This window comes from Micropterus salmoides, unplaced genomic scaffold (assembly GCF_014851395.1).
Source record: "Micropterus salmoides isolate LMB-PRFRI ecotype aquatic unplaced genomic scaffold, ASM1485139v1 Ms_hic_scaffold_10, whole genome shotgun sequence".
NCBI lineage: Eukaryota > Metazoa > Chordata > Actinopteri > Centrarchiformes > Centrarchidae > Micropterus > Micropterus salmoides.
Window position 1 is genome coordinate 20,055,338 of NW_024040041.1, and position 14,791 is coordinate 20,070,128.

The window sequence follows — 14,791 nt, forward strand, 5'->3', positions numbered from 1 at the left end:
TGTCTCCAACATGCACCTAATATTGTGATGCTGTAAGAATCAAATAACTAAAATGTTTTCACATTACATCACAATACAAATGACCTTTTCTTCTATAGCCTCTTTTTTTTGAAAAAGCTTACGGAACTTTGCTGGGTACCAATCTACTGCTAAAATAATCTACTCTTAATGGCCTGACATTTAACAATCTCTCTGTGTGACTCATTCATATGTTGCAAAATTCAGACAAATTCTTTTTCTGATCAAAGTTCATTTCTGTGTCCAAAACATTTAACCTTTCATAATGTGACTCATGCACAGCCTGCTCACTTACCTCAGTTACTAAAGAAATAAATTAGACATTACAATCCTTCTACATCCAGGTATTTTCTGTTTTATAGTGAAAAGATGACAAATAGCCTTTCAGATTAAAATGTTATTATTATCAGCAATAGTAAACTGTAGTCCAATCAGTTTCTACAGTAACTGGGTGTCAATAATATACAGATCATAGCCTACACTGAATACATTCCAACTTCACATACAGACATTATTATGCTTTTTAAAACAATATGAAAACCATCTATACAGTAGTTAATGGAGAGGAGGTGATTAAAATATACATCTACAAAAAATATATTATTTAATCCCATTTGACAGACAGAGGTTAAATTGTTCAGGGCTCAATGACAGTAAGAGGCCTATTTCATGATCAAGTCAACACTGAGCATCTGTCATAGTTCTCTAGTTATATTAAGAAAACTAAAGGTTAAAACTAGTATGTTAAAACACTGTAGTGTTCTCTATATTAGGATACATCTAAGGAGTGTAGGTCAAAAAAAAAAATGCAATTGCACTCAAACAGGCCAGGTGTGAAGGTCTCAACAGTGTGCATTTTTTTAAGAGTTAAAAACCTGCTCTACCGATAAAACAGAACAGTTCTGATGATTTCTGAGTCAGTGCAGTCTGATAGGAGCAAGGTCTGATATGTACATGAGGTCCCGTAAGAGTCCATCAAATCGCCAACACATTCTCACGCCCAAACAACCCAACTAAGATGCACAGAAGCAGGGGCATTTTCTCCCCTGATTTTCTAGTGGTTTTGGCATCCTTCATACAGCCTGTAATCACTACATACAGTATATACAAGGATAGATCAGTTGTGGGGCCATGCCCATAGCTGGGCAGAAAGCAGCGACAACCCCACAGAAATAACTAATCAAATCACTTTGTTACAGTTCAGTGCCTACACTTGCCCGTTTTATGTCCAAATCCTCTGATATAATACTTAAAAATAAAAGGTATTTTTCTTGAAGGCAAAAAAAAAAAAAAAAAAAAGTACAAACACAAAAAAAATAGAGATTTTGAAGACATCGATAGCGCCCTTGCTCCCACTTATTTCCATTGTTATGTCCATGATTCAATAGTTAGACATCGGTCTGTGTGATTGCTGACTTACATGAACATGTAGTTGCATATATGCAGAATATATGAATACACAGAAGATCCACACACACACACACACACGCACGCACACACGCACTGTATACCTGATGATCCCACAGCAGACTACGCTGCCCTGGCTATAGATGGGCTGCTGTAAGGACTGCTGTTATTAGCTAGGATCGTGTGTGGAGGGTGTCATAACGTATAAAAGGGCTGATTTTACTGTACATGACTTTAGATTAATTGAGCTTGTCAGTGTTATGTTGTTGCGTAGCTGATGGTGCTTGTTTGGTGCCTTCCTACACCACAGCCCGGGCTCTTTCTTTAGTCTTTTCCTCCTCTTGTTGCTTCATGGCCTGGATCACAGCAATCTCTTTGGCCTCTTTCTTCTGGTTCCTTGCTTCAAATAGCAATCTGAATCAAATAAAGTCATTTGGAAAAGGTGATCTAATATATTTCATATTGCAGCAGTGAGCAAACTATGTCCTATATGTTTTACATTAGAAAAATACAGTTATAAATTTGTCTATTTCTGCCCCACAGCTGTGGATTTTCCTTGCAGTTGACAAGAATGTTGCCTTTACCTGTTTTTAATTATCCTTTGCACAATGGCATCAGTAGTGAGGCTGTTCCCACTGTCAACAGTACGCAGGATACCTTTCCTCCTAGGCTCCTAGATATGAAGAAAATATTGCCAAATGAATAGGATTCCCAATCTCTGTGGGTTACAGTATTTCATGGAGGATTTTTTAAAAGTGTTTTTAGAGTCTTACAGCATACGGGTCAGATCCATCCTTGTCAGGATATATTTCTGTCTTTCCATGGCATACAAGATCCACCTGTGGATATATAAAAAAAAAAAAAAGCGCAATTTTTTTCTTTTTCAATTGCAGAGTACATAATTATCTAGAGGTGAGATAATTGTATTGCCTGTACTTACCTTGAAATGGTCCAGCAAATCTTTTGTGACTGCAAAGGGTGCACCAATCACCACTTCTGACACATACTGTGGAAGGAGTCAAAAATCAATCACACAAAATGAATTGTAGAGAAATAAATAAGATATATACGTGCTATGCACGGGGTTGATGGTGAAAGAGCAAGAAGAAGAACCCACTTGACAAGCCAGGACACTGAGCGTTCTCTCATGAACATTCATGATGGGGTAGTTTTTCCCTTTATAACGGTTCACCTCCTGAAAAATATGAACAAAGACAAAATGTATAACAAAATGTCTACACTCAGGGAGGCAGTAAATCCATCGCACAGATGCTAAAGAGCACAAGGAGACTCACCTGATCAAAGTGCAACCCCACTATAATGTATGGCTTTACGGAGAGCTTATGCACTGCTTCTAGGAAGTCCACATGGCCAATGTCTGACAGGAGCCTGGTCAAGTACTCTACTTAAGTACAATTTTGAGGTACTTTCATTTTATGTACCTTTATATTTCTACTACACTATTTCAGAGGCAAATGTTGTACTGCACTACATCTGTATGACAGCTTTAGTAACTAGTTACTTTTTGGATTACAATTTTTCATACCCCTTGTTGTGGTGGCAGCCCGGCTGACGGTGAGTGTCCTGTTAATTTCTCCTTTTTTGCATTCTGTTTTCCCCCTGCATTTTGCCTGCCTCTCTGTGTCTCCTCTGCTCCCCCTGCATGTGCTCTCCCTCTCTGCTCCTGAGCCCAGCTGACGAGCCACACCTGCACCTCATCATCCAGCTCCTCTGCCTGCCACACCTGCCAGCAATCAACTCCATCCCTGCCTCAAGCTTTCTGATCTTGCAACATCTCTGTTCCCCGTTCTCTGGTTTCCCATTATTAACCCTGTCTGTCTTTCTCCAGGTTCACTCACCTCCGTCCACTGTCGAGTCAGCTGGGCTCGCCTACCTGCCCTCTCCCCTCAGGTGTCTTCCACAGCATCCTCCCGGCTCCCCCTCATGCCTCGCAGTCAGCCTGCCAACACACTCCTCCACCAACCCCCGGTCAGTTCTCCCGTGCCTACTCTCTTCCTCGGTCCCCGGTACCCCCCAGCTCCCTCGTCTCAGCCACCTTGGTCCCACCTGCTCCTCAGCCCCCGGTGTTCCTCGGCTACCTTGCCTCAGCCCCCTCTGCCATACTTGCTCCTCGGTCCCCCGTGCCCGTGTTCCCCTGGCATCCACCTCGCCCTCATCTCCACTTTCTCAAACCCTTTGTTCCCTCAAGAAAACCCGTTTTGTCTGAGCATTGATTTTAAAAAAAGAGGGGGAAAAAAACAGCCATTTTTTGAGTTTGCAAAAGGATACGGAAGAGGTCAAAGGCTCCTGCCACATAGATGATAGTGTCTCCGGGTTGAGGCTCCTGGCCTGAAGCAAACTGGATGATTTTCTGTGAGGTCTGCAGAAACTGAGACACCCCCGTCCAGGGACTGTGGCCCTTCTGACCATGCGAACCCCGTAATCCAGAAACGGGCACAATGAGTACAAAGTGACAGTGTAGTAATAAGACCGACAGACAGACTTCACTTTACTACAGTATGGCCACTGGAGTATGTTAATACCAGAATGCTGCATCATTGCCACCCAGTGGCATGACTAGTAATGTCACCTTTAGTCAGCTCAAAGCTGTCCCACAAAGCCCCCTGCGCATTTATTCAACCCTGGCCAAATTCACAGCGTTTCTCTTCCTTAAATGAGACCACACTATTTAAAACCCCAGCATGCTGACTCTGACTTACTTTCCCCAACCAGGAACAGAAGTGGCATTCACTATTTACTGGCAAGGCCTGCAACTTGAAAAGGTGGGTCCACAGTAAAGGCCTTTGCTTAATAATGGCTGACATCTGGCCCACATTGCAACTCTGACTACTTGAATGATAAAACACTGAAGGAAGAGGAAGCTCAGTTTGGTTTTAAACATACACCAGTTAATAGTTTTGGTTAGAAAGCTGAGGATTTGATACTGACTAGATGATGACCAAAGCATTTAAAAAAGCTGAAAATATGTTCGGTACATACCTTTCCAAAGTTGTCTGTGTGCTGCTGATAGTCTGAACTATCCTGAAGAGAAACGGGGATTGAATCAGGGCTTGCACTGGGTACTGAGGGCATATGGAGAGAAAAAGGCTGTACTCACAATGTTGCTGTGGTGTGCTTTGGTCATCAGTAGCATCCTGCCAACCAGATCCGTGGTTGAAACTCCCTGGGTTCTTTTACACTCTCTGTAACAGCATAATACACACTGTAACATCCTAAGAAACACACACACATGATCCCACCCTGACTGTTATTAAAAGGAAACTCACCTGTACCGCCCTGACTTCTTCACCTCTTCATAGGTGTCTTTCCCGTCCACTGTTAGTGTTATATCATCTGAAAGAAAAGCATACATGACAGACTGCTTTCATTGATTAATAACAGATCCATCAGTGCTCAAACATTAAACTCAGACCTGATCATGACTATTAATCTATTTGTGTCTAAATAATATAATGGCAATATAATGTACCTCCGTGCACACAGAAGTCACAGTTGTACTTGTCGAGGGTCTCGAGGGTCGTGACATAAGGCGCTCCTTCCACGACCTCGTCCACCCATTTTATGGCCCGCACCATCTTGTATCTTTCTTCCTGAGTGAAGACCGGCGGACCCTTGTGCTTCGCAATCTCACCTTGAAAACAAGGATGCATACACTCAAACAATACTGCTGACACACACGAATAATGTAAACTGAAATCAATACAACACATGGACAGAAATCTCCATTTGCATGACAGTCTGATAGGTGACTGACTGCGGCATCACCTTCGTCATTGAGATATAGGAGGGTGAGAGGCCCAATAGCTGCAATACTGTCACAGAAACCCCTCCAAAGTGTGTAGGGCACAGCTGGTGCCTGGCTAGTAGTGATGGGACTGAAGAAAATAAACAGAGGCTGTCCCTGCTAGCAGAATCATGCACAGTAAAGGAGTGAAGAATATCATAATTGGGGATGAAAAAAAGTCATGTACAGACGAGTTAGACCTTTACAAAATCCTTGATGTACTGTAGATATGGGAGGGACAATGTTTGACAGGCAATGTTTCTGAGCCTTACTGTCTGTGTGTACTCCAACGATAAGGTAATCTCCCATGGCCTTGGCCTGTCGCAGCTGGTTGGAGTGGCCATAATGGACCATGTCATAGCTGGGAGGAAAAAAGATAAGAAGAATGAATAAGAATAATTCACAAAAGTCACATGATAGTATTGTGGTACAGTAGCTGCAGGAAAGGACTGTTTTAAAAGCTCTGTTGGGAAAATGAAACGGAGCTAAAGGATCATGCCTCAGCTGGAAGTAATGATGACTGTGAATTGTTTTTATCTTATTTTACCAATAAGGTGGTGTCAATCAGAGCCTCTATTACCCCCACGGTCTCTTACTCAGAGGTTCCTCACCAGCAACAAGAGAGTTTTAACCAGTTTTATCCCATCGACTTGTTGACTTAAAAACCGTATCACAAATGAGAGTGTCCTCCAGCCCACTTGATGTAATACCTACAAAGTTTTTACTGAAAGTAATGGATTCTGAGTTTTTGACAGCTCCGTATCTACTAGTTTGATTATTTTAAAACAGCTTGTGTGAACCCACTTTTAAAGAAACCTGGTTTAGATCCCTCCCTCCCACATAATTTTAGACCAATTTCAAAACTGCCTTTTATTGCAAAGATTCTAGAACAGCTGCTCACTGTACTGGAAAATAACAAATTATTTGAAAAGTTTCAATCTGGTTTCAGGAAGTACCACAGCACTGAGACTGCCCTGCTTAAAGTCACCAATGACCTTTTAATGTCTGCTGATGATGGCATGTGCTCAGTCCTGGTACTACTGGACCTTAGCGCTGCTTTTGACACCACTGATCACAACATCATGTTAGACAGACTGACGCACTGGGTGGGGATCTCTGGTACTGCCCTAGAATGGTTTTCATCCTACCAGTCAAATAGGACGTTTTGCGTGTCGGTAAACAACTATGTCTCTTCGTTCTGTCCAGTTAAATATGGTGTGCCTCAGGGGTCGGTCTTAGACCCGATTTTGTTTTCCTTGAATCTGCTTCCCCTTGGACATATTATCCATAAATATGGTATTTCTTTTCATATTTATGCTGATGACACACAAATGTACTTGCCCGTCAGATCAAATGTCAGATGTCAAATAATTTTCAGACAAAACTCAGACAAAACAGAAATCCTGGTCATCGGGTTCCCTAGTAAATCACATTAAGCCTGTTGCAAAGAACCTTGGTGTCTGGTTTGATACTAATTTAAATTTCGAGCAGCACACCAAAAAGCTAGTGCAATCATGTTTTTATCAACTTAGAAATATAGCACAAATTCGATCTATGTTAACTTTTAAGGACACGCCTTCATCTCATCACACCTGGATTATTGCAACAGCCTTTTCACCTGTTTAACCCAAAAATCTACTGATCGACTCAAGACTGTCCAGAACTCAGCTGCCAGGCTTTTAACCAGAACAAAGAAATATGACCACATTACCCCTGTTTTAGCTTCATTACACTGGCTCCCAGTGTGTTTTAGAATTGACTTTAAAATGTTATTGATCATTTTTAAAGCTCTTCATGGCCTCTCGCCTTGTTATATTTCTGACCTTTTAGTCCCATACACACCAGCACGCACCTTGAGATCCTCGGGCAGAGGTCTGTTGTCTGTTGTATGTTCCAGAGTCTCGACTGAAAACTAAAGGGGACAGAGCGTTTGCAGTCAGGGCCCCGAGGCTCTGGAACAGCCTGCCCGAGAAAAACAGGTCGGCTGAGTCAGTGAACTCTTTTAAGTCCCTTCTTAAAACATACTTTTATAGGAGAGCCTTTCCCGATCTTATTTGACTTTATTTTAGCCCTTTTATTTTATTCTATTTTACTTATTTTATATTTATCTTAAACGTGTATTTTAGTCTTTTCAATGTTTTCTTGCTTTTATCTTGTATTGTTTTTGTATTATTGTCTTTTGGGTATTATTGTCTTTACGCTTGTTAAAGCGCTTTGTAACTTGTTTTTGAAAAGTGCTCTACAAATAAAGATTATTATTATTATTATTATGTGAATTTGATTATTCCTACAGTAATAAAGTTTGGCAGAAATAAAAACTCCAGCCTCCACAATGTGTTTTAAGTTTTAAGTTCACACTGTTTCTCAAAGTTTTAAAAAGAAAAAGAAAAGACAGCCTTAACAGTCAGGTGTCCGGGTGTGTTTTACACCACGTACAGTAACTTGATTAAAACACTGTGAAATAAATGAAAAGGACTACCTGGACCATAGACCAGTAGACTTTTTAGTTCATGGGCTAAAACGCGCAAAACTACCAGTATGATCTTTAATTCATATTCTGATATTATCGAGCCACCAATGCAATCCATACACTTCATGTGATCTGCTAGATATCTCATCAAAGTATGAAGATAAAAGAGTCAACAGCACAGTGTGTTTTTCCCTCCCTCTTCACTCCACCCCGGCTATGATACCATCTGTAGATAATTAGATTAGCACAGATTGGAGAATGAGATTGTAACATGGTAATCTTCCATAGTAATAGAGAACAGATGGGCATTAGCCTTCCATCACTATTACTACTCCCGACAGCTGATATCAATCTGATAATCTTTCTTTCTGCTCCACTTTGAAAATCATATTGACATCTAATATGCACAAAAAAGAGAGTGTTCTCTGACTGACTAAAGTGACTGCAGGTTTACTGAAGATGTACTGAGTTTATTAGGATCTGATCACAGAGTAACTGCTCATTTTCATTTAGTGACAGTAGTTACTTTAACCACAGGCAATTCTGTGCAAATTCAGCAATTAACTTCAAGAAGCGCAACACTGACAACATAATGACGCCTAATGTGAGAAAGCAAAACATTAAATTTGGCATCTGTGTCCTCTTTAGCATATTATATTACACGTCAGCACTCTCCGGAGTCAGGTGTAAAACAGCACTATAAATAGCATCCCTCAAAAATCTATACAAAAACAGATGAATACAGCCAGCCACAACAGTAACAGAATCCCATGTTGTTTGCAGCCACGGGCCATGCTAATGGCAGACAGCATCAGTGCCTTGCTGTGGTGTCACTATACACAGCCGGACTGAAAACAGGCTGGATTGCACTAGAGCGTATTGTAATACAAAAACAACTATAGCTAGACTGCAGGGCTTGTCTATCTGATTCAGATATATGCACTACTTCAGCAAACTGTGCAAAGCTGAACTGTGACACGAGGCCTGTTGTCAAGGAATCTCCTCAGAAACCAGGGGGATTTGCTGCGTGCATGTCTTGGGCTGTCTGTCTGCTGAAATAGGTTACACATGTGCAGGCTCTGAGGCGATAGTGCAGGGCCAGAAGAATGTAGTCAAGTGGGGAGCATTTGGAGGTGAATGAATAGAGAAGAAAACTCTGACTTACATTTGACCAGGAGGCTGCCTTTGGGCTGTTGTACCAGCTAGATGCCCGACATGTGTTACAGTATTGCTCGTGTATTTTTTATCAGGGATCATGACAGTATCACCGTGGGGATGATGAAACATTAATTAGCCTGTGTAGAATGTTAGCGGACACCCAAACAGCACCTAAGCTTCTCAAGAGCATAAACAGACAGACAACTGTGTACACGCTGATAGAATACAATGGGCAGGAATGACAGGAAGTGTAGGGGAAAAAACCGTTAAGATAAACATTTGTGATGTTTCAGCTGAATTAAATGCCATACTGTTTGACCTGATTTATCCAAATTAAAATACCTGAAGATATAGTGCTCAGATAAGCCTGAAATAAATGGGAGACACCCTGTTACTTCATTAGGCGTTGAATAGCATGTTTATGGTCTTGTTCAGATACACTACCCCAGCAGACACACAGTGAAAGTGGACTTTACACTCTTCCTTGATGATGCGCCTCTAGCAAACGATCTTTAACCCCTATCACCTCTTGTCAGGGTGACGAATAAGAAATGAAAGCGTCATTGTGTAGAGAAGAAGGGGACGTCTCAACAGATGAGGCGACTGTGCTCTTTCTTTGGAGTTTTCCTCACATGCTGCTGACATCACTGGACGTCAGCAAGGCTGCGGTGGTGTCCAGAAGGGGCTTGGAGTAACAATGCGCTTAGTGACAAGGCACGGCTGCACGATCTACAGTGGCCGGAGCACGTGTGGGGCGCAGGGGTTAGAGGGGTTAATGACATGAGCTCTGTTGGCATTGGCTCTCTTTGGATGCTCACCCCACCGTTTAATATTCTGGCATCCCAAATATTCTGCAACATTCCATCAAACCGCGGACAGGCAGCCACACCTAAATGGCAGGAATTCTACCAGAGTAAGCCATAATAATCCCGGCCTTCATACACAGAAATTCAAAACATTTATTTTGCCGCTGCCCCATGGGGCCAGACTCTGTCCACCAAGGCTCGGGGGTTTCTCCCGTAAGAGACAGTTAGGCGTCCTAAAGGGTCAACTCTAGAGCTGCAACCAACACTTACTGTCACTATCAATTAATCTGACGACTAGTCAGAAAAAAGTGAAAACTGTCCATTATCATTTCAAACCATTAATGGTGATATTGCTTTGTTCAACCAACAGTCCATAACTCAAAGATAGTCAGTGTGTGATCACATATGACAATGAAAAGCATAAAATCCTCACATTTGAGAATATGGAACCAGTGAATATTAGGCATTTCTGCTTGAAATGAAATTAATTAATTGTTTATAAAAAATAGTTGGCATTCAATTAATCGATTAATCTTCGCAGCTCTAGTCAGTTTGCCCAGATTTTTGAGATATCTAATCTAAAGCAGAAATAGGCCCGGCTGCCAATTCAATAGAATAGGGGTGAAAAGAATTTTTGTTTGGCAATGTCCCGTTTACTTTTGATAAGCCAAGACCTCACTGTCAACAGTTTTCATTATTTTCTGGTTTCAGCGGAAGCAACTTCCTAATGAGCTCACACTGTGGCATATGGACAGCGTTTCTGGACAAACAAAATTCCATTCGCGCCCATTGTATTCAGGTGACGGCGAATGTCTAACCACCAGAGGTCAGAAAGCCTCTCAAATAAAACCAAAACCTCCTGCATGGCTAGGCTCCAGCATGTCTAAATGGAATAAGGATGTATGCTTTCTGTAGTTTAGGTGAAACAATCTTCGATTATTCGCTTGATTTCAAGCAAAACTGCAGCAACAAAGGATTATTCTGTATCTGATTCTCTACAGGGGAGGCCCGCTTTACTATGCACTCTCTTCAAAGTACCAAGGTGAGGTCACTGAAATATTTGTGCGCTGACTGAGCGCCATGCTTGTATCTGAGATGACACAGGAAAACATTTTCACACCTCAGAAGAATCTAAAACCTTGACCTCCACCTTGGCCGCTTGGCCAGTCCAGAAAACCTGCTCAGTGTGTTAATCATCATTAGGCCTGCCCGTCACATGAAGAGAGGCCGACAATTAAGTGTGTCTGGCACGGCTCATACTACAAACAAGGAGAATACTGTTGTGTGCTGCTGGTACCAGGAGAAGCGTTTTAGTTGGATATCTTTTAGATGTGTTTCTAAAATTATACAGTGGTTTTTGAAAGGCATCCATAAGCCCAAGAGGACAGAGAATCTCCCCAAAGAACCAGGTAAAAGAACATGAACTTTGGACTAAAACTACAGGTTATTACATGACAAGAGCAACAAGCAGAACATAGCCACTGTCACAAATACATGATATTAGACATTTAGCTGTAGGAGGAGAGTTTGGGGCTTTTGTTGCGCATGTTGTGCAAGTGTCACTTTTTCATGGTCAAGCTTGAGCTTCCCACAGCTGCGTGTTCGCATTAATCCATCACCTGTACTGCATTAAAGACTGCGCCTGGCCGAACACTAATATAATTGTTCTTTATTCCATTACGTCATGCTGAAAGAAGACACCCTGTTTGCAAGGGTGTCACTATGGCGCCATGAAAGTAATCCCAAGAAAAGTCAGACTAAGCAAGTTCACGAGTGGCCTGGTTAGCAGGTGGTCTGAGGTGCACAATGTGTAATAGCAACGTTGAAGGTTTGAATCTGAGTGCTTCCACTCCCTCCTTTAAGAGCCATACATGTCACGTGCATGCCAAATACTGTATGCCTACTGGACGTCTTACTGGTGGGTGGATTTCCTAGTGTGTTACTGCAAGAAAAAGTACACTGGAGACGGTTGGAGGCTGTTTTTACACATTTATCATAGCAAACAATGGTGACATAGTGTTTTGTTTTGAAGAATGCTCAAATATTACTTTACAAAAATGCAATTAAAATACATATTTTATACTAGTTAATGATTATACTGTGGAATGACTTAATACTCTTTCATGCATTCATCTTTTAGCAATTATATAATTTATATATAATTATTATAATTATATAATTTAGAGATTATTTTGGTCTAAAAATAAAATCCATGTTATGAAATTGACATGGTCACACACATTTACTCTTTTGTTTGTGCCTGGTGACGATCAATTGGCCTATACATTTAAACATCATCATTATCGCCAACTGAACATGTTCGTGGCAGTATGACTTTTCTTGGTTGTGCCTCTAGGTGCAGTTTTATGGATTATACAATTTTGTTTTAATGGGTTTAACGGGTCCCAAACCTGGAGTAATATACCAGTGTGTTAGTCAAGTGTAAGGAATGCATTTTTTTCATTTATTAAACCAGATACTAATGAGAACATTAAACAAGATGAATACGCATGACCACAGAGTATACTTAGGGCTGGTCATAGTTAGGAGGAGACTCCCTCTACATTATAGTGTTATGATGAATTGCAGTAACAAACAGCAATGTAAAGTTAGTTGTGTAACTGTAATTTTATGTAAACCGCTGCTCCTGCAATACTGCAATTTCTCTTTGGGTTTCTCTTTGGGGATGAATAAAGTATCTATCTATCTATCTATCTATCTATCTATCTATCTCTCTATCTATCTATCCTGATGTTATTATGTAATATGTCTCCAGAGAAGGAAAATTGAGACTAGGATGTCTCAGTACTAAAAGTAATGTAATGTGGCCATTTAAACTGTCATTGTTTCAATAGAAACAACAGAATATGTAGTTTAAAGTTTTGTGCTTCTATATCTGGATAATTAAGAAGCAGTCCTCCTGCCAGAGCTGAGTAACCTGCACCAGGCCTGTCCCGGTGGTGAGGTGTCAGGCTGACACATTCATTCAAACGATGCAAACGATCAGGAGCAACGTTGTAGCATTTTCATTACACAATCAACCACCCGGTAAGTCACTCACCAGCCATCGCACCACACCCGGATTCTTCGCCTCCTCTTCTCCGGACTGCAGGCTGCAGTGCCGGGGGTCGTCCCTGCGTCTTTCCCGGCTGCTGTGTTCACTTGGTGGTGGTGATGCCCGTTCTTGATCATCTTGAAGCTTGGGTGAGTATAATCTCCAAATTGCTACAGAGGGACTCCTTCCAAAATGAGATGAGGTGAACGGGCCGTGTCGGTGTGTGTTCTCCCTTTCAGTGCAGGACAGCCGGTTTCTGTGTCAGCAGCAGCAGCAGCAGCAGCACGAGCGACAGCAGCAGTAGTGCGATGCGCCAACGCCTCCTCCACCGGCGACGCAGCGACGTCGCACGTCAAGTCGGCCAAAGAAAGAGGAGAAACCACGTAGGAAAGGCGCACTGTTCATAAAACCCCATGCAACGCGTCTTTGTTATCAGTGGTTTTATTTTGAAAACCCCAAACGGGAAGATGTGTGTTTACTGTGGTTGCCTTGACACAGGTTGAATCGTACGATGAAGCGCCGCAGCCGACATGTTGTTACATAATAGTGGCGTTTTCCACTGTCATGTGACAATATCTGGATTCCCACAGAAATAGCAGGCTATCTGCCTAAGCTGTCTTTGATGACGCGCCAGTTTGTGTCTGTACATTCACTTCAATTTGCTGCAAGTTATCTCTGTAAAATATCAACCACAATGGAGATACGAACGCTGTACATCCTATTTGATATTGTCTTGGATTGCTTAAATAATAATTGCAATCCACCCGTAGTACATCTTCATCTTAGTAAAGATTGTACTGTTCAATTTTTGTGGACACTCTTGTCAGAGTGTTCCCTGTGATCGTTTAGTGGTGTGGTGTATTGACTGTGCTATAATTGAAATGTGTGTGTAATCTATAGTAGGCTAAAACATGACTAACGCACATGCCAGTGTCAACAAAATCTGAACTCACAAAGATTCACTGCATTGTTGTTTGTACAGGTGTCCCTAATATTATAGCTTGTATACAGCAGTGATGTAAGTACTGCTCAAGTACTGTAGTTAAGTACAACTGTGAGGTAGGCTACTTCAATTGAGTATTTCCATTTTCTGCTATTTTAAACTTCTATTTCACTGCATTTTAGAGGCAAATGTACATTTTACTTCACTACATTAGCTTATTTAAGATTTAGTTACTTACATAGCAGATTTAGATTATTACAGCCAGACACTACAGGGGAATGGGATACAACATTTTAACTAATAGATGTCACTATGAAACTTCCCTAATTGATTATTTACATTAAGATAATTGTTTTATGTTTAAATATGCAAATGAGGCATTATCTAATGCTAACTTTTGGTGTATTTAGGAGAAATCTACAAACGCACATTGTTGAAAAAAATTTTAGGAAAGTGTAGTATTTTGGGAGTTTTCAATCTAATCTGAAAGAACACATGTTTTGGAAGAAAACTAGCCCAAAATCTCAAACACATTTCCTGGACACATGAATGGATCGATAATTGTAATTCAGTGATATAATACATTACTGTGCAAAAAAATGCTGTAAAGTAAGAATGCTTTCAAAATAGACATAATAACACATTATATTTATCATTAACAAAATGCAAAACAGAAGAAAGATCTAAATCAAATCAATATTTGGTGTGACCACCCTTTGCCTTCAAGATAACATCAGTTCTTCTAGGTAGGCAAATCGTCAGGTGTGTGATCAAACAAGTATACCAAACAAGTACTAATGATCATGAATTCAATATGTAGACACAGTAGTTGGAATTTGAAATATTTGGCACAAGGAAATTTGTTTGCCAAAGGACTGGAGAGCGGTACAAGAATGACTGAGTGTCTGCAGGCAACAATGAAGCATGGTGAACGTTCCTTGCAGTTTGGGGCTGCATTTCTGCAGATGGAGTTGGGGATTTGGTCAGAGTGAACGGTCTCCTCAATGCTGAGAAGTACAGGCAGATATTGATTCGTCATGCAGAACCATCAGGGAGGAATCTGATTGGCCCCAAATTTATTCTGCAGAATGATAAGAACCCCAAACATACAACCAAAGCCATTAAGACC

General features: G+C 41.1%; 1 protein-coding gene across 2 annotated transcripts; it reads right to left on the minus strand.

Annotated features, from left to right (window-relative positions):
- Window positions 1–400: 400 nt before the first annotated feature.
- On the minus strand, window positions 401–13,013 carry LOC119890110 (ethanolamine-phosphate cytidylyltransferase-like). 2 transcript variants are annotated; one of them, XM_038701181.1, is made up of 13 exons: window positions 12,726–13,013; window positions 5,503–5,591; window positions 4,916–5,077; window positions 4,713–4,779; window positions 4,544–4,628; window positions 4,426–4,467; window positions 3,715–3,862; window positions 2,721–2,803; window positions 2,543–2,620; window positions 2,366–2,431; window positions 2,199–2,264; window positions 2,010–2,098; window positions 401–1,839 (listed from the first exon to the last, which is right to left on the minus strand). In XM_038701181.1, the coding sequence occupies exons 1-13, from the start codon at window positions 12,854–12,856 to the stop codon at window positions 1,725–1,727; spliced, it is 1,221 nt and encodes a 406-aa protein (XP_038557109.1). In that variant the 5' UTR covers window positions 12,857–13,013; the 3' UTR covers window positions 401–1,724. The 2 variants fall into 2 exon arrangements, with proteins under 2 accessions (XP_038557109.1, XP_038557117.1); XM_038701189.1 differs by having other exon boundaries at window positions 3,715–3,847; window positions 12,726–13,011.
- Window positions 13,014–14,791: the final 1,778 nt, after the last annotated feature.

What these genes read in the sequence shown, in the direction of transcription:
- LOC119890110 (XM_038701181.1), bottom strand. Translation starts at nt 12,856, where the DNA reads ATGATCAAGAACGGGCATCACCACCACCAAGTGAACACAGCAGCCGGG. An exon ending in CGGGTGTGGTGCGATGGCTG is followed by an intron (nt 5,592 to 12,725) that starts GTGAGTGACTTA and finishes TTTTCCTCCCAG; the next exon opens with CTATGACATGGTCCATTATG. An exon ending in AAGCACACCACAGCAACATT is followed by an intron (nt 4,468 to 4,543) that starts GTGAGTACAGCC and finishes GTTTCTCTTCAG; the next exon opens with GATAGTTCAGACTATCAGCA.